This window comes from Glycine soja, chromosome 19 (genome assembly GCF_004193775.1).
Source record: "Glycine soja cultivar W05 chromosome 19, ASM419377v2, whole genome shotgun sequence".
Classification (NCBI taxonomy): domain Eukaryota; kingdom Viridiplantae; phylum Streptophyta; class Magnoliopsida; order Fabales; family Fabaceae; genus Glycine; species Glycine soja.
The window spans coordinates 35,764,026-35,787,938 of NC_041020.1; the positions used below are offsets into that span (position 1 = coordinate 35,764,026).

General features: G+C 28.2%; 1 protein-coding gene and 1 pseudogene across 1 annotated transcript; both read left to right on the top strand.

Annotated features, from left to right (window-relative positions):
- Positions 1-261: 261 nt before the first annotated feature.
- Positions 262-1,738, top strand: LOC114399326. The gene has a single exon (XM_028361506.1). It carries the CDS (start codon positions 605-607, stop codon positions 1,229-1,231), a length of 627 nt encoding a protein of 208 aa, XP_028217307.1. The 5' UTR covers positions 262-604; the 3' UTR covers positions 1,232-1,738.
- Positions 1,739-18,119: 16,381 nt separating this feature from the next.
- On the top strand, positions 18,120-19,928 carry LOC114399875 (annotated as a pseudogene).
- Positions 19,929-23,913: the final 3,985 nt, after the last annotated feature.

Sequence of the window (23,913 nt, forward strand, 5' to 3'; positions counted from 1 at the left end):
TTGAAAATTTTTCTGAATAATAAAATTTACTAACAAAATTAAAAAATAGAAATAGAATTTTCTTTTCCTTTCGGAAATTATTAAAATTAATATTAACAAATGTGTAAAAAATTCTCGAATACCACTGAACAAGCCATAACTCACACGCCCTATCATCAAACGCCAAGTGTCCCTCTTTAATTTATCACTTTTTTACGCCTTTTTCTTTTCTTAACCCTCACTCTTTCTTTAGTTACAATAGTGTACGTGTTTCCCTCACACAAAAAACAGCTACCACAACTAGACGCATGCCTTGAACATCATCTCCTATATAAACCCATGTACCCCTCTTGTACTCTTTCGTCCCAAAACACATCTTTTGCGTTATGAAACTAACGTACAAGTTTGTACAACAACAACAACAATTTCTCTTCACACCATCTTCCTCCCTCTCAAAATCACAAACACACCCACAAATTTTTATTTCCCAGTCTTGATTTGGTTCACTACTTCACTTAAGTCATTAGTCCATAGTCCATAGAGTTATTATTATTGTTATTGTTATTTTATTATTTGTTACTTGTTCCTTGATAGTCACTATTATTGTTGCATAAAATAGAGCAACATGAAGAACAGAACATCAGGGTTTCTGAAGGAGATCATAGCAAATCTGAGCTCAATGGCCAAGTCAAAAACCATGGCCTTGAAGTCCAAAACAAACGCCATAAGGGCACGTTTGATCATATTCTCACTTATGAAGAACAAGAAATTCTTGATGAGTTCCCTCTCTGAGAAGTTCCATTCTGTGTGGGGGCAAAGTTCATCTCAACAAAAGGAAGATCATTGCTTATTGGAAGATGGCAGCAATGATCACCAAAGCAAGGCCATAGTGTTGTACAACAGCAATGCACACTCCTATGAGGCCCTGCCTAACCCCAGTGAAACCCAATTGGTGGTGGAGGAGGAACAAGACCAAGATGGATATGATGGTTACTACAATTATCATTGTGATGATGATGAGAAGTACCCTGATCTCACACACACCCTTTTTGAGTCTGAGGATTTGGATCTTGGAGGGTCAGTGATTGATTTGATGAAGAATTCTAAGGAGGAGGCAGGGAAAGAGTTTAAGCTGGAGGATGAGATTGACCTTGCTGCTGATCTTTTCATCATGAAGTTTCGAAGGCAAATGGTGCTGCAGAAGCAAGAATCATTGAAGAGGAAGAGGGAAGTGCTGGAAAATGGTGCATGAATTGAAGTACTTGAAGCATGATTTGGTTGATTATTACTTATTTATCTATCATGGTTGGCTCAACCCCCATTAACTCCCTTTGTTATGGTTTTTTTTAGAATAAGGGAGACCAGCAGGCTCAGCTAGCTTGGTTAATTAATTACTAAGATAAATTATGGTACTTAAGTGGTTTAAGACAAGAACAATTAATCCAGAAACTGACCAGGGTGAATGAAATATGAATCTGTGTTCTTTTCATTTTTTTGTTTTTTTGTTTTTGAATTTTTACTGTTGGATGGTGCCATAGTGTGTACTTCATCCATGTTCTCTTTTCATGGTGGCCTTGTGCAAAATAAAAGAAAGAGAACAAAAATTGGAAAAAGGGTTTACTTGTAGATGTTGTATTGGTAAAGTAAAGCACAGATGTTGGTGCTGGCCTTCAACTCTGTAAATCTGCAACCATCGCAGCTAATTGATGTATATTCATATTATCATATATATAATATTAATAAATTAAATTCTGACACATCCATTGGCCTTGTTTAGATTATTAATTATATGGTTGTGGTAATAGAATGAGGGAAAAAAATGTATTATTGGGTTGGAAAAAGTGGTAGTGCTCCATCCAGAACAAGGAAAAAAGGTACTACAGCTATTAGTTGCATAACTAATGTGATGCACTTTGAAACCCAATTAAGGAATACATGTACCACATGTTGAAGGAAACAAAGTAAAAGGAGAGAATATTAATTTGCATCAAAAGGTGCTAGGTATGAGTTGCAAGCAAAACACCAATAGTCTAGCTGGGAGTGACATTTGATTAACTGTTTATCTTCGTGAAGCTTCCAAAAGTTTACACTTTTGCAATTTTTCGTTGTATTATTTTTCTTCGCTCCTAATTAAGCTTGATTTCGTAAATATTCAGTTCCTTTTTCTTACTATATAGTGTATATTAAGCCCATTGAGAGGACCAGAATGTAGTACTAAGGTTTTCGGGTGCTCGACGGGGAACTTAAATAAATAATGTTTGTCTTCTAACTATTTGTTTTAGAAAACTAGTAGGATAAAAATATCACCCAAAAAGAAAGCAGGATAACAAAAAGAAAAATATCTTCCTTTGTTTAACCCCCAAAAAATGGAGAATAAAAACTTTATTCTCATAATTTATTCCGCTCTTTATTCTTTCATGTTGAGGGTTAGCCTGAAGCAGCTTCGCTCCTAAGGTCATTTCTTAAATCTCGTTGTTATAAATTTGATTAGTTTTTTTCTGGTGAAGTGTTTTCTTTTTGCTTAGTGGAGAAAATATGTAGAAATACACAACACGAGTATAATTAATACGATATTCACGGAGGGCATGGAGTTTTAAACAAAAAGGAATTAAGTTGTAACACGTATTTTGTCTTTAACACTAAAGTTGGGTTTTTAAATCAGATAATAACGTGTGGATTTTCTTTTTAACACTAAATACTCTTTATTAGATATGTATTTTAGGATTTTTAAAAATTATATAATCTCATTTAATTTTAAAAAATTGATAAGTTTTGTCTCTAATAATATTCACTATCTGGAGTATGATTATATAATTTTGATGATGTCAACTTTGGAAAATGACACTAAAGAATACAAACGCATTACCTTATAAAGATTCTTTTAGTAACACAGAATCAGGTCTGCAGATTTTGTAACTTTACCAATATAATCACATGCTTTCCAAGCAGAAAGTTTAAGAGCTATTCAGCACTTTAATTTGAAATAACACGAGAAAAGGATGAAATCTAATTGATTAGAAGTAATATCTCTCCAATGCAAAACAAGTATAATTTTTTTGAGAGAAATTCAACAATTAATTTTATTAACTTAAATGTAACTTATATCTCTAATTAATTAAAAAATTCATAAAAAAATACACAATAAACATATGTTTTCATTATGTAAGAGAGGATGCAAAAAAAAGTAGACAATAGAAATATGATTCCGTTGAAAAAATACACAATGAAATTATGTTTTCATTTTATATTTTTTTTACTTCCCCTTACGCAACAAAGCATGATTCTGTGGAAAAGATATTTTCAAAATTAAAAAAAAAAAAAAAAATCACCCACGTGGGTGGTGAAACTAACAATTTTGGAGATGTGAATAGCATCTCTGCCATAAATCAAAGTGAGCAAGACCCAACCCTTAGTTGGATGTATTCATGTTTTAAAAATTAGCCCTGGTATGTTTTGAGGACGAGTTTAGATTAGGTATTGGGTTGTCCCAACTCGATTCAGAGTCTTATATTATTTTAGAAATTCTTAATTTTCTTAACAAAATATTAATATTTTTTTATTTAATTGGTATATTTTGCATAACATTGTATTATATTGATATTATTTATTTTAAAATATATTCCGTAAAATATACTTTTATTTAAGTTTTAAACTTCTTCCCTTCTACGATTTAATCATATACAATATTAAGATTGATATATCACAATAATAGATCAAGTTGACCCAATCTTATTTCTAAGTTGTTGGGTCTTGATCGAGTTGGGTTTGGGTTCAAAAAAGTTACCTAGCAAATTTTTGGGGGACAATAATAAACTCAATTAAAGTCATGTTCACCCAAATTCAAATGAAAAACAGAAAGTGCAATAGCACAATTGAAATAAGATGGTTTAAATGAAATCATTTAAGCATATATTATCATTCAAGTAATTCAGACAAGTAGTCTAATGACACTCATTCAAATTATAAAAACAAAATACAAAAACCTTTTTCTTAACTGTAGGCGCGAGTTAAATGGGCCAACTTGATTCAACTTGGCTTGAACCTGTTTGACTCGTGCATTAAGTGATCCAAGTTGAAATTGGTCCAAGATTAGGAAAAAAATCACTTGATCGGCTCAAATGCATGGTGAGCCAAGTTGGTTAGTTAGCTCATCAAACTATTATTCATTGAGACACATCTACTTAGAAATAACATAATATTTCCAAAAATATAATTTCTCTTAATATAATATAATATCTCAAAGCAAACGCATCTTAATATATTTGCAATCTCCTAAGAGGGCACCCGGTTCGAATACATCATCTCTAGGAATAATTACTTTGTCCACTAGTGCTTTATAATCTTAGTCTAGCTCAAAAACCATTTGGTTAATGCCCAATTCAACAATTCACTTAGGGTTGACTTATTGTTTCCCGTTCTTACACTTGAAGATATGATGAATATCATTATGTTTTGACCATAATAAATAATTATTTATCATCAAAATAGATATTATAAAAGCATATGCACCTTTGGTCATTGCAGAACTATGTGTTTATCTCATTATTTATTATATCTATCATTTTATTAATTTTATCTCTCTCTTTTTACTCATACTAAAAGAAATTTAATTCCACTATTTTCCAATTTGTAATAAGATAGTATTTTATCATTTGTATTTTATCGGCACATCTATGAAAAGTTCTTTTACACTTAAAGAATAGTAAATGTATCATTCATATATGTATATATATGTTTAACAACGATTAACATAAGTGATGACAGTTTGTGTCGATTAATCAAGTTATTCAGGATTTGAATTCTAACCTTAAATATGAAATAACTCATATTGGGAGAAAAGTATTTATATTTTATGTGTTCACAGTTCGATAGTGAATATTTCGTATCAATATCATAATAAGAAAAAAAAAGTTAACGTAAAACAAATACAATTATATTTATTATTTTTTTAAAAAAAATGCTCACAATTAATTCAAGTAAAATCTAAGAAAACTCTAACAAAAATATCTAAAATTTTAAAATATGCATAATTTGTTTAAAGTTATTTTTTTTAAAAAAAAAAGTTAAGAATGACATGGGTCAATAATTATTTAGAAGAGAATAAGTTATGTCCCTACAATCCTTTTCATATGAACCAAATTAGAAATTAAGTTTGGATCTTCTTATAAGTAACAATTTATAATATTATATTTAATGTATTAATATTTTTTCTCAAAAATACTCTCAATTATGGTCATTTTTCTTAGTTGAGTAAATAGTAAGTAGAATACACCAATACTATAGGCTCTTTGAGAGATTAATTGTCATGTACTGTTTAAGAGAATTTTAAAACCTTTTTTTTTAACTATTTACATGCATAGCCAATAAAAATTAACATAATAAATATAATAATGAAGAGAGATTAATAGAAGCATAATTAATAAAAGTATTTGAAAAAAAATAGAGTATGTATCATCAATTTTAGAGGTAATTTTGGAAAAGCATATAAATTAAGATAATTTTATTATTATTAATTACATTAATTAATTTTCTTGATCGTGAGGAATTAGTTAATTATATCTTAATATTAAAAGTATAAGAGAAAGTAAGAAGTTTGATATTTTTTTTTAAAAGGAATTCAAATTCAATATGTGGGGTGGATTTTCTTGGTCCACGCCATTTATGTGATGTCAAACTCAAGTTATTTCAATAAATTTGAAACATGAAAGTTCATTAAAACCTCAGCTGGCATCACATGAATAATATGTTTTTTTAAAAAGAAAAAAAATCTCATTCAAGCATATACAAAATTGAAGTGCCTAATACATTGTCTTTCAGTTTGAATCACATAACATATTGTAGTGCACCAATAAATAGGAATTCCTTATCTTCTGGAAGTACCTACAGGCTATTCGTATCAAAGTTCAGTTAAAGCTTGCCAGACTTGACAACAAATGGGGTTATGTTAGGTCCTGGTCATTATAAATTTTTTGCCTTATGAAACTTGTTCTCTTTCTTGAAGGAAAACCCAAGAAAAATACAATATTGTCTATTTCTTTACGTGAGCGTGACAAGCAATTAGTTGAGAAGCAAATAATTATGATACTGTTTAATATTACTCCACAAATTGAATTGTATTGAGCCAAGAGTTTGAATATCGGTGATATTATTTAATACTACTCAACAAACTTAAAATTATGAGGTTCAATTGAAGATAATTATTGAAATATTATATTTATATTAAAAATTGATATTGTGATTTTAATTATCTTTTAAAATCTTTTATCTTCTTTGGCTAATATGCTATCTATTAGAAAATTAAATTAAAAATTATTAAGTGCGTATATTAATTTACATATAATTATTCAGTTAGATCAATAATCTTAGAATCGAGTTAGATATATAGTTATGTTTAAATATTTGAATGAAGAGTTTATGCTCACTAGTTTTACAAGGTTCGAACATGTTATTTCTCACATAGAATACTTATTAATCATACTAAAAAGGAAATGAAATTTTAAAAAATATAAAAAATAGTTAAAAATCATGATACAATGTGACGAACAAAGGAAGATGACTTGTTATCTTGTCCAAATGTAATCACAAAATTTCAACACATAATGCATTGAAAAATGTTTCATAAATTCTCATTATGTTATAAGACACTTAAAAAGAGGGAAAAAATATTATAAGATTTATAATATGATAAGAAGAGAAAGATAAAAAAGAATATTGATAAAAGATTTAAAATAAGTAAATTTTATCAAAGTGCTATTTCGTCAAGAAAAATTCCTATTAAAATTTATTATAAATCTTTAGATACTTATCATAAAATTTATGAGGGTTATAGATAATAATGCATTATGAGTAAGCCGTCACACAAGCAAATACGTATGCAACCGCCAACCGGACTTTAATTATGTTGTCTTCACGATTCTAAGAGACATTCAAATTTATTCTATGGTTGGATTTTTTTTTTCACTTGTCAATTTAAGAGCATCTAGAAATTTTTTAATTGAGTTTCTTAAGTTATTTTTTGTAGTCTATAGTATCATTTTATTATAAGAAATTTATATATAATTTTACTCTAATAATAAAAAATTAAAAAAAAATTCACATTTTTATATTTTTTATTTTCATTTACTTATGATATTGTTATGTATAAGATAGATATTAATTTTTATAGCTAAAAAATAATTTTTTATAGAAAATACAAATCTTATTTTTAAAAAATTCTTCTTGTCACATAAATTTACTTTAGTTAAGAATTAACCATGAATTTACATAAATTTAAGAAAAAAATATAGTGAATCAATTGAAAATATCAACTACTATTCATTAAAATCAGAGTAAAAATATACTGATTTTTTTTGTTTAACATAATATTAATATAAAGTTGTCTTATTAAAAATAGAGATTAATTTTTCTTGGAAATATAAGTACACAAGATAAATATTTTCCTTCTAACATAATTTATTTTATATCTAAGAATTAATTAAGATTTGAATCTCAACTAGTTGGTTAAGATATATAAATTGTTATTATTTATGTCAATTGTTATTAGTTATTGAATTATATAAATTATATGAAAATTATGATTAAATCAATAAAAATATCAAAATATATTATAATCAAGCTTATTTTATTTATAAGTTAGATCGGATGGAAGGTTGGAATTCTGACTTAGTTAGGACAACATTACTTTCACATGTATAAACCGTCTCGGGTTCACAAAAGAAGCAAATCATCATCCTCCATTAACCTTTTTTTTTTTTCCTAGTCAAAGGCCAAATAGACCTAGCTATGAGATCCACCAGGACCAATGATTCTGTGCAAGTGCAATGATAAACTTTTCCATTTATTAAAGGATAAAAAATGTTAATTATTAAGATTTTCTTAATTAATAGTACAATTTTTATATATTTTTTACTATATATTGTAAGTATATGTTAATAATTTGAAACATTACACCAGTATCAAATTTTTATATTACTAAAATTATGATAGTCCTACTTTTAATATAAAAAATATAATAATAAAAGATAATTTAACACTAGACCATTAGTATTATAAAGAAAAAATTCCACATTTTTGGATGTGTTTAAAATCTCAATATTCAATTTCATTTCAACATGACTAAACTCTAGAATCTTAAAAATTCTCTTTCTGCATGTTCAATCATATGTGATGTTCCTAAAAATGTTCCAAATAATAAAGTTTGGCAACAAAGAGTTCTGCACACGTGTAATCAAATAATTACTGAATACTCGTAGAAGCAGACTTTGGGGGTAGGGGTATCTGGTGGGGTGTGGATGTGATTCTGTGTTGGGAGTTGCAAAGGTCATGTGGTGCAATAAGAGTTGTTATTTGTTAGGGTAAGCTTGAGACCCAGCTCATTTAATGTTCTAGTGTAGATTGCAGAATGAGTAAATGAACTAAAACAACTCTATTATTGGCAGTGCCAGACATACTTAGAAGTGCAGTCATACTCCACATCTTTTTGTTTAATTTTGGACAGAACAGCTGAAATTGAACTGCATCTGTTGGACCCCAGTTGTAACCAGCTGAAAAAAATTGTTGCTATATATAGGTTGCAAATAAAAGTTTTTTCTTATTAATATTCAGAACAAGAAATTTACCGTTTATAATTGTTTTTTTAATCACCTAGCACTTAAATTAATTGATAATTAATATGATGTTATTTTATCTTAATTAGAGTCTTGATTTTGAATGGCATGTAATTATGTTAAATATTCAAATGGAGAATTTAGTCATGTTTAATAGTTCTATTCAACTTAAGTAAGATTATTTTTAATAAAAAAATGTGGTTTATACCAAAAAATAATGATCCTATTTGGGTTGAATAAATTTGCCTCCAATAAATGATATGAGTGGTCTATAAAAAACAATAATTACCTAAATGTTATATAAAGAATAATTGTTTAAATATATTTTTATTTTTATAAGTTTGTGTTTTTTAAATTTTAATTACTGTGAGATTTTTTGGTTTATTTTTAGTTCTTATAACTTTACACTTTTTCAATTTTGATTTAATTTTAACCTAGGTAAGTTTTTTTTGTTAATTTTTATTCGATTTTATTCATTTATAGTTCCTATAAATTAATTTTTTTTTTTTAATTTTGATTCATGTAAGCAGGAACTTATGGAAACTAAAAATAAAAAAATAAAAATCTTAAAAAAAAACTAAATTAAAAAAACATAAACTTATAAGACAAACAATGAAAAAAAAATGACAGAAATCAAAAATAAAAAATGTCAACTTACATGTACTAGAAACATGTTTAAACCACGAATAATTTTATATTTTCTCATAATATGTTTTTATCAATGTTCTTATTTAATAGTATTAAAATATAATTTTTTTATACTTTATGTATATATATATATATATATATATATATTAATTTTCAGTAATCTTTTTCATAAAGTATTAAATTGGAGGATTAATAAAATAATACGGTATTTTATAGTGAGTTTTTAACACAAAAGTAAATGGTAGTATATATATATAAATTAATTTCATTATCAATAAATGAAACTCTTCCAAAAAACAATTACCAATAAATGAAAGAATAATGTTTCTTTTATTCTTTTGACGAAATATACAATTATGTATAAAAAATACTCGTCATAATCCAAATATAAAATTTCATTAATTTGGTTTTCTAATTTCAATAAAATAATAGATAATAGAAATGGATATTCAAAATCTGGCATTAAAGTATTGTTTTTTCAAAATTAAATTGTTGCCTTTAAAATTAATGATATTGAAAGGTTAACTTCATGTCATAAATTTACATTAAAGTTGTATTTTAATTTGTTTATCATTTGAGGGCAAAAAAAAAAACAGTTACTGTTTTAAAGAATTAAATATTTTCTTTACATACGCACACACAATTGAGTTACTATAACTTAATGAAAAAAAAATTCAAAATAATATATTTTAAAATAATTAATTGTACAAAATTATGAAATTTATATTTTATATAAATATTAATTCATATAACTCTATATGCATTTTTATAAATAAATATATTACAAAATATTTTTTTAGTTTTTTTCAAAGATTCATACCTAGGCTCTATATGTGTGTAGAGAACTTCTATTGGTTGTTCACTTTCTAGATTGACGTCTTCAACTTCAATTCAGTATGATTCCTTTTTCCTTTTCTTGCATTCAACCTGTTATAAGTGATGATTTTGGTGTTGTGCTTTGTTGGTTCTCTAAGAGAGAAAAAATAAAAAATAGTTTGATCTAATGTAAATTTATAAGTGTTTTTAACAAATTTAAATCAAACAAAGCTAATGAATATTAGATTGATTTGATTCACGTCATTAAATTAATAATTTATATATATTTATAAAAATATATTTAAAAAATAAAAATTTATAAATTTGTCATAAAAGTGCATAACTTTAACATAAAAATTAACAGCAACCCTATCAATTGGCATGTATATTTATTAAAAGAGAATAATTATATATAGAGAGAGAGAGGATTGATTCATGTTTAATTTTAAAATATATAAATTCAAGAATTAAATTTAATTAGTTTTATTTAAATTGAATCCAATTATATAAAAAAAATGGAACTAATTTAATTAGTTCAAGTTATAAATTTGTTAATCAATAAGAAATAATCCAAATAATAATGACTTATATATTTTAATTAAATGATGTAAGATTCAAATTTTAATTAATTTTTATATATAAAATAAACCAGAACAGTATACTTTTATGTGCCCTCACCAATGGAATACCCCTTAGCAAACAATATATTGGCCTCTCTAGATTTTTAATCAATTAAAATACATGTCTTTCTGGTGGCTGGTGCCTGGTGCCATATTTTGTCAGAGAAGAAAGCACACGTGTGGTGTTGGTGATCGTCGGGTTCAAGACAATGCACGTTCCCTCTTCATTAGTCTCCAAATTTTAAGTTCTAATCCACATATCTGGGATGGATAAGAATTCACCCGCTTTGTTTTTCCTAATATATAGGACAATTGCGATTGATTTGCCATCTGAATTAACCAAGAATAATAAAGGTGTGTTTGGTTGGGGAAAATATTTTGTTCTATATTCTTAAATATTTGTACAAAATATAAATACTTAAAAAAATATGTTGATATTTTATAATTATTTTTTAAACTATGAAAAACACTTTTAATGCTAGGATTGCTAGCCAAGCTTTAACAGACTTATTTTGTTTCCAAGTTTTAATGAAAACTTGTAGTTTTTCAAGAAGTTATTTTAGCCTTTTAGGTTCGCCTAGTCTTGTTGGAGGGAGAGGAGGGGGAAGGACAGGAATTAAGGAATTAAGGAATTAAGGAATGAAATAGTCATTTTCTTCCTTTGAAAGAAGAATGAAAAGTAGTTATATCACTACTATTATTATTAGTGTTTGGTTTGCAAATATACTTTTAAAGTCATGTAATCACTTTAAAATGTTACGTGATTTTTTTATAAAAAAATAGTATTTATATTCGTGGTTTAATATTTATTTCTCTCATTTTCAAATAAAACAAACTATTACTAATTACATTTCTCAAGTAGAAGGATGAAAATCCTCAATTAGACTTAGATGAAAGTTCTTAATTTTTTCTCATTCTATCTTAATTTCAACAACAAAGTTTATTCATCAGAGGAATTATAAAATAGTTTGCCTTTATTTTTTTCATTTTCATCTATTTTTTAAACTCCCAAAATAAGGGGAAAATGAAAGAAGAAAACTTAGGGTGTTTACTAGTAATTTTTTTTTCTATTTTTACTTTTTAATTACAAAACTGTTACATTATTTTTGTTATATTCAAAGATTTGTACAAGAAACACTGATAATATTTATTTTTTTGTTTTCTTTTCTCCCTTTTCAATATCTTCCCATCCTCTAATTCTTATGATATATTTGGATAAAAGAAAAAAAAAATAAAAAAGAAGAAAGCATGAATAATAATATATTTTATTTATTTTATTAAATAGAAAATAAATAGAAATTGGCTCTTTGAAATAAAAATCAAGTTTTTTTCCTTCAATTCAAATTTCAAAATTTTGTCTTCCTCTTTTTCTCTTCAATCAAACATAGGAGTTCAAGTTATTCGCACACTTAGGAGTAGGTCTTATTTTGACTTGTATCCGAAAATAAACACTATAAAATGTAGAACGTCAAAAAATAAAGTCAAAAAATGAAAAATACAATTCGCATCTCCAATATGTATGCGAAATTAAATGTCAACTTTAATTCAAGTCTAAGGACCTTCCGGTTCAATACTTGTTAATTTAGTGTTATACAAAATTTTATTCCTGTTTCAAACTTAGCATTTACGAGTATCATAGTTGGGTTGTATTATTAATCCCCCCCCCCCCCCCCCCCCCAATGTAACAAAGAGTTTCTTTTTTTCTTTTTTTATGTATTAACAAAGAGTTTCCTTTTTTCTTTTTTTTATGTATTAACAAAGAGTTTCCTTTTTTCTTTTTTTATGTATTAACAAAGAGTTTCTTTTTTTCTTTTTTTATGTATTAACAAAGAGTTTCCTTAAGCGTTGACGAATGACAATAACGTATCCGAACATTATTTGGTCTTGGTTTGATTCCGGGCTTTCTATGTATGTATCGGAATGGAGCTGTCACCTCAAGATCATGAATGCCGAAAACACAAAATCAAGGTGATTCTACAATTCTTATATACCAACTAATAATGCTGTAATTATTGCTCAACTCCAGTTAACAATAACATAAACATGGCTTTTATATATATATTTCAAATCATGTGAGATAGTTTGTACATTCCTCCAACTCGCCACTCCGAAATTATTAAAAGTTACATACATATCTTTGCACCCAACTCATGATCCCACATGCAATGCTTTTCTTTTTAGTTTTCTTCAGATTTATGTGTCAGGTTTCAACTGCCAAAGTGCCATGTATATCGACAATAACGGGTTATTCAGACAGAGACTTGTTTTATCATTCATTCTTTCAATTGTTTTAGTTTATAAAAGAACTTATTCATCGCCTCTTTTTTTTTTTTTTTTTTCATATGCCTGTGCCTTTCCCAATGGTATAGCTGTAACACTGATTCTTACAATTTGTTGGGTATTAATTCTGAGCTTTACGTTTTGAAATTTTTAAAAATTAAGATGAGTTTTTAGTTTAATTTATAACCTTTAAAATGAAAGGAGAGACGATTATGAAAACATAAGTTAACTTAGTAATGTAAATAATGGTAGGAATGTATATAGTAGTAGTGACAATTAAGGTATGGTAGCATGAATGACATGGCAATGATGGTACTCATAAGAGTAATAACAATAAATACATTGAAGATAATGATATTGACAACAATAACAACAATCCTGATTTATATATTAATAAGATTTAACGGAGTTGGTAGATGATTAAGTTTTTTAAATATATATATTGATGAGTTTGATTCCTTAGAGGTGTATATGGATAATACTTTATTTAAAGAGACAAAATTCAATTCGATAATCTTTATATCTCAAAAGTTAGTCCGGTTACTTTTGACTATGAAAATATGTTACTTTTATAATAAAAAAAAGTCATGATTATTGTAATGATCATAATGATGATAATGACAACAATCGTCACGGATGACAATGACTCTAATAATAATAGCAATGACTATAATAAAGATAGTGATAGCAACACTATTGTCATTAGTTGATGATAGTGATGATAAGTGTTAATTGTGACTATGATATATGTCAATTGAGTAATAGTGACAATGAATGATCATCAATAGATGTTATGTTAAATACATATAAATAATTTTGAGTTTAACTTTTATGTCAATATTAATATTCTTATACTATCAAGTATCAACCAATTAAAAATTACAAAAAAGTATTATTTTTACACACACAATAAGGATAATTTTTACACACAAAAAAATTATACAAGGTGATATGTGATTGGATTGTAATGTAAAAAATATGTTATTTTACCATTACATTCTAGTTAAATTCAAGAGTTTATTTTCTTTGTGTTATATAAATAATTTGGATTAACTAAGTTTTTAGTTCCTAATTTTTTTAAAATTTTTATTTTTAGTCTTTAAATTTTTGTTTGGTTGGTTAAAGTCCTGGGTCTCAACTTTTTGTTGTTAAACTTTTGGTGGACTAGTCAAGGTTCCAAAACTTTTAGAAATTTTAATTTTTAGTTCTTAAATAAAAGTTTGAATTAATTATTTTTATTTACTTAATGATATTTCAAGGACTAAAAATAGAATTTTTCAAAAGTATAGGAACTAAAACTTTAATAAAAAAAATTGAGGGACCTTAACCACTCAAAACAAAATTTTAAAAACTAAAAATCTAATTTCAACAAAGTTTAGGGACTAAAAACTTAATTAACCCAGATATTTTACACTATAAATCAATAAATTTCTTTATGATAATGGTGATTTTTATGATTATTATTATAAAAGTTAATTTTATGATTAAAATCTTTATATTATCAATGTGTAGTTTATTTACTTTAAATACATCAAACAAACTCATTTTTAGACAAACTAAATTAAATAATGTGATGTTCTTATAATTATATATTTATAAAATTATTAAAATATATGAAATGAAAAAACAAACCAAACATGCTTGCACCTCCTTCTCAGAATTTTGTAAATGCAAGTTTGGCCCCGGCTTACATAGGAATTAGGAAATGATTTGAAATATAAGATTGGTTTTGCCACCCTAATAGGAAGTTAAGAGATATGATAGTGTACCCTAAAAGTTAAAGAAACAAAAGAAAAGCGCATGCACGGGCCATTGCACCAAAACCAACAGACACTTGGTCCCAATCCCATTTGGTTTTTCTTCTTTAAAACTATATTTATTTGCTGCAAGTTCTATTCCCAAATGCATGTTCACAATTAATAAGAGTTTGTTGCTACGTCCAATTTCGATTTTGAGGCCCATTGTCTTGTAAATCCAAGCAAATCAGAAGATGAATACAAATTTACGGTTGTTTTAAGATAGTGCGTTGCAAATGTGGTCTCTTTCTGACATTGGCTCCTTATTCAATGGATGAGAGTCCTACATTTCTTGAGACTCTCTTATGAGTAATCTAGTATGATAAAATTTTCAATACAGTCCTCTTACTCATGTTTTCCTTAGAGTCACAGCATATAGTTATTTTTTGTTATCTTATGAAGCGTACGTGATACGTTTTTTGTAGAGATATAATCCAATCATCTTTATAGAAGGTGTGTATATATGTTGGGGTAATAAAAATATATGGCTTACATTAGTCTCTTGTTTAACTAATTTATTTATTTTAATTATACAAATTTAATAAACTTTTAACGAGTTAGAAGCAATATTTAAGATGATAAATTATTTATATAATTATCATGGAAGGAGTAAATTAATTAGTATGAAATTATTCTAACTTAATATGAAATCTTAAGTTCAACACCTAAACATGCAAGTTGATTAAATACTAAAAGGAAGAATCTTGTCACTTACAATAATGTTATTCAATTTGAGTAGAATTATTTTCAAAGAAAAATAAATTGTGAGCTTAAACAAAAAAATATTTATAATTTTATCACTTACAGTAGTCTTATCTAATTTGAGTAGGATTGTTTGCATAATTAAAATAAAAATATTTGATAAAAAGAAAATTTTCAATACTTTTTATATAATAGATATAAAACTTAATTGTACTTTTTGTTCTCCAAAATTTTCCAATCCCGCAAATTTTGCTGCAACTTTTTTTTGACAAATTTTGCCTTCACAGCCAAATCATCACAAATAAGATTTTGTAGCATTTTTTCCTTTAAACTATCACAATTGGGACAATCTATGACAATTTTCTAAGTGAGTGAAAATTTCACTAAAAGAATTTTGGGACAAAATTTGCGAAATTGTAAAATTTTGAAAGGAAAGGTCCAATTAACCTAAATATAAATAAACACCCACTTTCTTTTCATGTCTCTATTTCTTTTCCATTACATCATTTATACTGTATTATTTATTTTAATATAATATTTATATTATTTTAAATTAAAATAATAAAAATTTAATATTAAATTCCCATAATAATCTTACTTAGAGAACTAAAATTGCAATTAATCCAAGAAGTAACGGTATACATAATACAAGCAAAATGATTTAGTGACTTTGATTATAATTGAAGAGAAATGTTAAAGGAGGGGTTTCAATCCATGTCGTCTACTTTTCTTATTACCACAAAAGCCACTAAACTATTTTTTAAATAAAAGTATATTAATTCAAAAAAGTACTAAATACAAAGCATAGCGATCCAATGATCCAGCCTCAAAACAACCAAAAGTTCAAACAACCCAAATTCAAAAGAACCTCTCTAAACCTATAACATCAGCTCTGCAATGCGAGCTCTCATCTTATTACTATTGCAACCCCGTATGTTATCATATTTATAATGTTATTTCGTATAGTATCTATATCTTTTGGTTTCCCAAAGCAATGTTCATTCCTATAGTTCCATAAACCGTAGATGGTTTCAGTTACTGCTAACCTTAGTAAAGCCGCCTTCCACCCTTTGTCAGATCCGTAGCGGAGTAATCAAATGATTTCTCTATCCCAGGTATTTGATTCATGATAAAAATCGATCCACACCAGAATATCTTTCCACACTTTTCTCATAGTGGTACAACCAAAAAATAAGTGGGCAGTAGTTTCTTCTGCATCACAGAAACAACAGGTGTTGTTTGCAACAATTCCATATCTCACAAGCCGAGTTTTCGTTGCAAGCTTTTGGTGGCAAGTGAGCCACAAGGTCATAACTGCTCGAGGTCTTGCTGCATTACAGTACATCAATTTCCTCCAAGGCATAACCTCACCATCATTTTTCCTAAGTTTCATGTAGATATTTGTCATACAAAATTTCTCTTTCATCATCATGTCTTCCCACTTCCCTTGGATAGACAACACTTTTTCTCTGTTATTCAAAATCGCTTTCATTATCCAAGCCACTAAACTATTTGATATATATATTTCATAGTATAATAATATATTATATATAGAATTACTACATGAGTTATTCACACATTTAATTCTCAATATTAAATAAATAATAGAGTATAAGTAATCTAATGAAAAATAAATAGAGAGATGTTTGCAAAATGAGATGAAAGAGAAAGTGAATGTATGTTTATATTTTTCGTAAGACAAATATTGAAAGTTATTATGATAAATTTATTTATCAAATATTTTTATTTTAATTATACAATTTATTTCTTAAATTATATAAATTTTTTATTAAGTTATACAAATAATATATCATTCAAAAGAAATAATTTATCATCTTAAATATTGCACCCAATTAAAAGTTTATTAAGCTTGTATAATTAAAAGTAAAATAAATAAATTAAATATTTAATGAATAAATAAACTTATAATTAATACTACATGTTATTGATTTTTGTTAACATGTTAGTGTCACAAACACTAATGAGAATGTTAATGATCCATGTTGATGTCACATTTATTATCACATGAACTTCAAAGTGTCACCATAAAATTAACTGTTATTAAATAATAAGTAAATTATCAAACTAATAGATATACTTAGATCAAATTATTTATTCTTAAAGCTTGAGAGAATAAATTTATGAAATTAAAAACAGAGTGACCAAATAAAATCACAAATTAAAAATTGTAGGATGATAAAAAGTATAATGAAGTCTAAATTTTTTCTTAATAATATATTTTATATACATAAATATCAAGATGGAATTCATGCTGTCATGTTTATGGAACTGAAGATTCATTTCTCTTAAATCAATACACAGTTTTCTTCGAATTCATTTTTTTAATTCAATTGTGTATGTTTCCGCGTTTTAAAAATAATAATACAAATTGGCTCTCTTACTTTATACTTAATTTTTTTAATAGTTAATAAAATGTCTACACTGCATGAGACAGTCCACTTCAGGTAAGAAATGATTGATGACTAATAAACACTTAGAGTGACAATATCTGTTACTTCTAACTTTCTAATATCCCAATAATGAAGATAAATATACCGATTATGACCAAGAAAGAAAAATGTTCAAGGAGAGAGGAGTAAAGAGTCAAACTTCCAAGACAGGGTCATGTGTCTATATATATCCATTTGTGGCAACAAAGACTTGCACAACATCTTCAGCTTTCCCTCGTTGAACACAAAGAAAATTATGGGTTCTTCTTTGTGGACTTTGTGTATAATTTTGGCTTCACTAGCTTCTGCTGCATTCTGTGCCTTTCCACGGAGGCCAGTGAATGTTCCATTCGGCCGAAACTACGTTCCCACTTGGGCTTTTGATCACATCAAATACTTCAAGGGGGTTCTGAAATTCAACTTCATCTTGATAAGTACACTGGTACGTAATATATTATCTGTTCTTCACACCACAAAAGTTCAGAATAACCATCCCTTATTATCTATTTAGTTGTAAACTTGGTATATTAAATTTTCGTGTTTCATACAATTTTGATCAGGTACTGGCTTCCAGTCCAAAGGGTCATACTTGTTTGGTCACTTCAGCATGAACATAAAGATGGTTCCTGGCGATTCAGCTGGCACGGTCACTGCTTTTTATGTATGCACAATTTCTTTCTATTTTTAATACATTGTATACTCCATATATAATTTTTTAAAATATTATTATAAAGATAAACAATTTTATCATACGTGACAATTTATTAGATAATAATATAAAAAACTTTATACTATTAATAATATTCTAATTAAACTATATATGTGTGGATTAGTTTTCAAATTTTTGTTTCGACCTTGTTGTATATTTGCTATGATTGGAATCCTGCAGTTATCTTCTCAAAATGCGGAGCATGATGAGATAGATTTTGAGTTCTTGGGGAACAGAACAGGACAACCTTACATATTGCAAACAAATGTTTTCACCGGAGGCAAGGGTGACAGAGAGCAAAGAATCTTTCTCTGGTTTGATCCCACAAAAGCATACCACAGATACTCTGTACTATGGAACATGTATCAAATTGTGTAAGTACTCCCCCCAAAACGTCACTCTATATATTTTCACATAGAAAAGTAAACAAAACCGCAACATGTCAATGAAAGTACTATACTATGCTTTAATAGCAACACAAACTAACAAAAGTTGTGGAGTTGATAAGGACAATCCTCATATTCTACAGGAAAGTGAATTCGATGAGTTTTACTGCTGATTTAAAAATGTTTTTTAGTGGATAATTTATAATTATTATCATAAAGGTTCATTGAGCATGAAGGTCTGTTCTGGCCCCAATGAATTACCAGGTTCAACTTATCTAAATTTTATTGTTATCAACCAAAAAATAACATCATGACTCAAAATGTGGGGTACACAGGTTCCTAGTGGATAACATCCCAATGAGGGTGTTCAAGAACCTAAACGGCTTGGGAGTGAAGTTCCCCTTTGATCAACCCATGAAGGTATACAACAGCTTGTGGAATGCTGATGACTGGGCCACAAGGGGTGGATTGGAGAAAACAGATTGGTCCAAAGCACCATTCATCGCAGAATACATAGGGTTCCACATTGATGGGTGTGAAGCCTCAGTGAATGCCAAGTTCTGTGCCACACAGGGCAAGAGGTGGTGGGATCAAGCACAGTATCGTGACCTTGATGCTTCTCAATGGCGTTGGCTCAGGTGGGTGCGCAGGAAATACACCATCTACAACTACTGCACTGACAGAAGCCGCTACCCTCAGCTTCCACTTGAATGCAGAAGAAACCGTGACATTTAAAATTTAAATTCACATGTACCATGTTTATGGTTGCTACCATAAGTTTCTTATTATATTATTGATCATTTACCTTATACTTTATTCGTACCATTATTTATTACCATTGTATTGTTTGAGTTGTTTGAGCTGTGTAATTAAGGAGTGGGGTTTGTATGTATACAGAGGAGAACCTCTATAATGAAGTTATATATTGTTGTGTAATTCTATTGTACTCATTCTTAATCTCAGCCTTGGCACCACCGATCCCAATATTGAATTCTTAAAATTATACTAAATACATTTTTTATTCCTTAATGGTAACAACAACAGCTTGTTGCTGCATCCATTTCCGATCTCGAGGTCCGTTAATTCCTCGTTATTTTAACTTGCTCCTTTTAGTATAAAGTGGATATCCATTTTGATTAATAAAAATTAAAAACGTTGGGTTTGCTTCACTTGATTCATGAAAGAAAGAAGACATTAATATACTCTTTTGTAGAAAGTAATATCATGATTATTTGTGTTCAAATCACGAGATTGAACAGTTGATGAATTAATGTTAATTCTTATGACGAGACAAAGGGTCTGTATAGAAGAAATGATTTATAGTAATTTATTTTAACTTATTTTATGAAATAAAATTTTACTTAAATATATTTTTTATATATATTTTTTATATAATGTATCTCTTTTCAATTTATTATCAATTTTTTTATATAATACATTAATAAATCTTGATTTGTTAAATAATAATATGAAAAACTGATGAAATATCATTTTACTAGTAAGAATATGACATATTATTGTATCATTTTACTTAAATAAGAATATGACATATTAATAAAATATTCCATTATCAATTATGACTTAGACCATCTTTGATTCACACAATTCATTTTTTTTTCATATTTGTGTGTAATTCTTTTGATTTTTTTAGGCTTATCTTGTATTAATAACTTTGAAAATATTAATTAGTAAAAATAAAAAAATATTTTTTAGATAATAATTTGAAAGAAGTATATTACAGATATATAAAAAAAACATATTTAAGTCCATTTATTTTACTAAATCCTTCAAACTAGTTTGTGAAAATAACTTACGATTTATTTATTCATTATAAAAATTTAGGGAAATGGTATAGCGTACTCTGTGACTTACTCCTTCAAATTACTTATAACCATTTTTTTCTTCTAAATTTTAAAATGTAAAATTGCATTCAACTTGTATTTATCTTGATGAATAAATTGAGATGACAAAAGTGGTGCAATTAAAGAGAAATAGTTACATTTGATTTGAGAGAGAGGACATTTTGGAGTGATAGCAATGTTGCAACAAAGAGATAAGCATAATATTATACTTATAGCTCTGGCTCTCTCCCACTCTGGTGCATACACCCACAAAGGTAAAGCCTCACCGTCGAATTGCCGCCGGATCCTCCCCTCTGACGACGACCCTCACACGCGTGACGGAGACGCTGGGAGTGGTGGTGTCATGCGCGTGGTAAAATGAGTAGAATGAGTTTCCAGCGATGTAGTGGGCGAGGTTGAAGGCGAGATAAGGGGTGAGGATGGTGATGAGAATTTGAGCGGCATGGAGGTGGAGGCGGTGTTGTACGCACACCCAGCGTTGAACAAGGTGGCAGTGGTGGCGCGACCGAATGAGTTTTTGGGGGATATGTCGTGCGCGTTTGTGAGGCTGATGGGGGGTTTGGTGGCGCCGCCGTCGGAGAAGGTTGTGGTGCGGTTTTGCTGAAAGAGGTTGTCGCACTTCATGGTGCCCAAAATGGTGGTGTTTAAGGAAGCTACGGGGAAGTTTTTGTTTGGTTTTTTGAGTGAATTAAGTTTGATTGGTAGAAGAATTGCAAGAACAAGCTAATGTTTGCAACTACTGGAAGTGACACCAGAAAATGTATCATGATTCAAAATGTTTGGGTGGTGAGGGAGAATGATATCTATGGGCTTGGTGGGGGAGGACGATTTCTGACCTAACACATCAGAATCTTGTTGTGTGGTGTACCCTTTGGTTATAAACCGGGAGGTATTGACCAACAACACACAACGGTCTAAAGGCTAAGAAGGGACCTTCACGTTTCAGAAAATAGAGTAAAAGAAGTAGGATAAAGGTAACTTTTGATCGTGGGGAGTGGGTAGAGAGGGGGTGTAGCCAAAAGGCTGAAATTCAGTCTGCGATGATAAGGCCCATGGCTCTAGGTGCAGGAAATGAAAAAAAATTCAAATTTTGGAGGTGAGAATCAATAAGAACATTTCCTATAAGGGAGTTGTAAAAGCGGCAGATATTATAAGTAGGGAGGTTGAATCATGATGTTAGAAATTTTTAAAATCTTTTTGTAATCAAATAAAGTTTTCATTTGAAAGAATTTTTTTTTATAAAATAGATGATAATATATTTTAAAAAATACAATCAAACGAAGAAAAATGATTTTGTTAAAAGATGTTTTTAAATAAGGATCAACTACATAGAATTATATTGTTCATCTTTATCTCTTAAATTATGTTTACTTCTTGACAAATTATCAAATTTCGTTAACTTCATAATTTATAAATATTATGTGATGACCACTTTTGACTCTACAAGTACAGCTCTACCTCAAGTTTAATTAACATCCAGTATTTTTTGTCTATTTCAGACAACTACAGTCTATAAACAAGTTAGAAGAGATTTGTTGGTTGTGTTTGCACAATGACTAAATTTATGATGGTCTGAAAAACGAATTTATAATCAATACTTAGTCTTTTCTCTCAATATGTTCAAGGTATTTTCAGGGCTATTTCTAACTTTACAAGAATACACAAAATGTTTTTTTATATAGAAAGAATAATGTGTTTTCGCATAAGAGTTCATATCTTCAAAGTTTCTTATATATATATATATATATATATATATATATATATATATATATATATATATATATATATAGGTCTTGTCTTTAAGTGTTTATTGTTTCACAACGAATAGAATTTTTTACTTGTTTTTCGTCTGATGAATGTGATCATTTGAGCATTTATTGTTTGCATTAAATGCACATCTTTTCTTCATGTAGAGAGTCCATTCTTTTGTCACTCGCATGTTAAACACTACAAAATACCTTCTTTTGGGTCAGAGCACGTATATGCAACAAAACTCTTTTGATGGCGATAGAGGAATCTCAGATCTTAACTTCATTTATTCTTCATAGGATTCGACAAATCCTAGTAAAATATTTCTGCAAAACAAATATTAAATGAAGTCTTAAATGTCATCTTTAATGTCATATAGATCATGTTTTTATTTGGCTATCGTCTAAAACATTAGACACAAATTTTACAAGGCATGTTCTCATAGCACATAAGACTCACCTTTTAACTTTTCTATTTGTTTACATCTAATCAAAATAATTAAAGGGTTTGATTCGTCTTAAGACACAAATCTCTTTTAACTTAACAAGTGTTTTTTTGTTTTCCTTGGTTATCTAGTTTTTATGAAGTCAGAGGTTTGGTAACCAAGAGGTGGGTGGTGTGTTATGTCTTTATTTGAACATTATGTATGATAACTAAAAAATTTGAGTTAATTTGATAGTCAATTTTGGCTAAGAATGATTGCAATTTCTTTACTTTACTGTTATTTTTAATGAAATAATAAAGAAATTAATATCTTTGCAGTTTTTTTATTAACAGAATGTAAAAAAAGAAGATTTCAAGTGCTTTGAAGGAAAATTAATACAAAAACTTGAAGTAAAAGCCTTGAAGAAAAAGTTGAAGATTGGGACAGCTTTCTTAGCACGAAAGACAGGCCTAGCGTGTTTCCTCGCTTAACGGTCAGCTCACGCTTAGCACGAAGAAGGCCCACAAAGAAGCCCAAAGGCGCGCTAAGCGCGAGGTCGCGTGAAAATTAAGCTACCTTAGGTCTATAAAAGGAGTAGAAAGTAGAAGAGAAAGACAACAATCTACACACCAAGACAACACCACCCCGGAAACATGTGTTTTCTTATCTATCAATGCAAACATGTGGTTTCTTTCCTGTTATCCTTTCTTATTTTAATTTCATGTATCATTCATCCTTGCATCATCTTTAGGGGTTAGGCACTCGAAAGAGGATAATCCTTAGTAGAAATACAAGGAAAGTCTTATATGCATCAGTTTTAAGAATTAGTCACTCGAAAGAGGGTAATTTCTAATGGAACTCAAAGGAAGATGTATTTTAATAAAAT

What these genes read in the sequence shown, in the direction of transcription:
- LOC114399326 (XM_028361506.1), top strand. Translation starts at nt 605, where the DNA reads ATGAAGAACAGAACATCAGGGTTTCTGAAGGAGATCATAGCAAATCTG.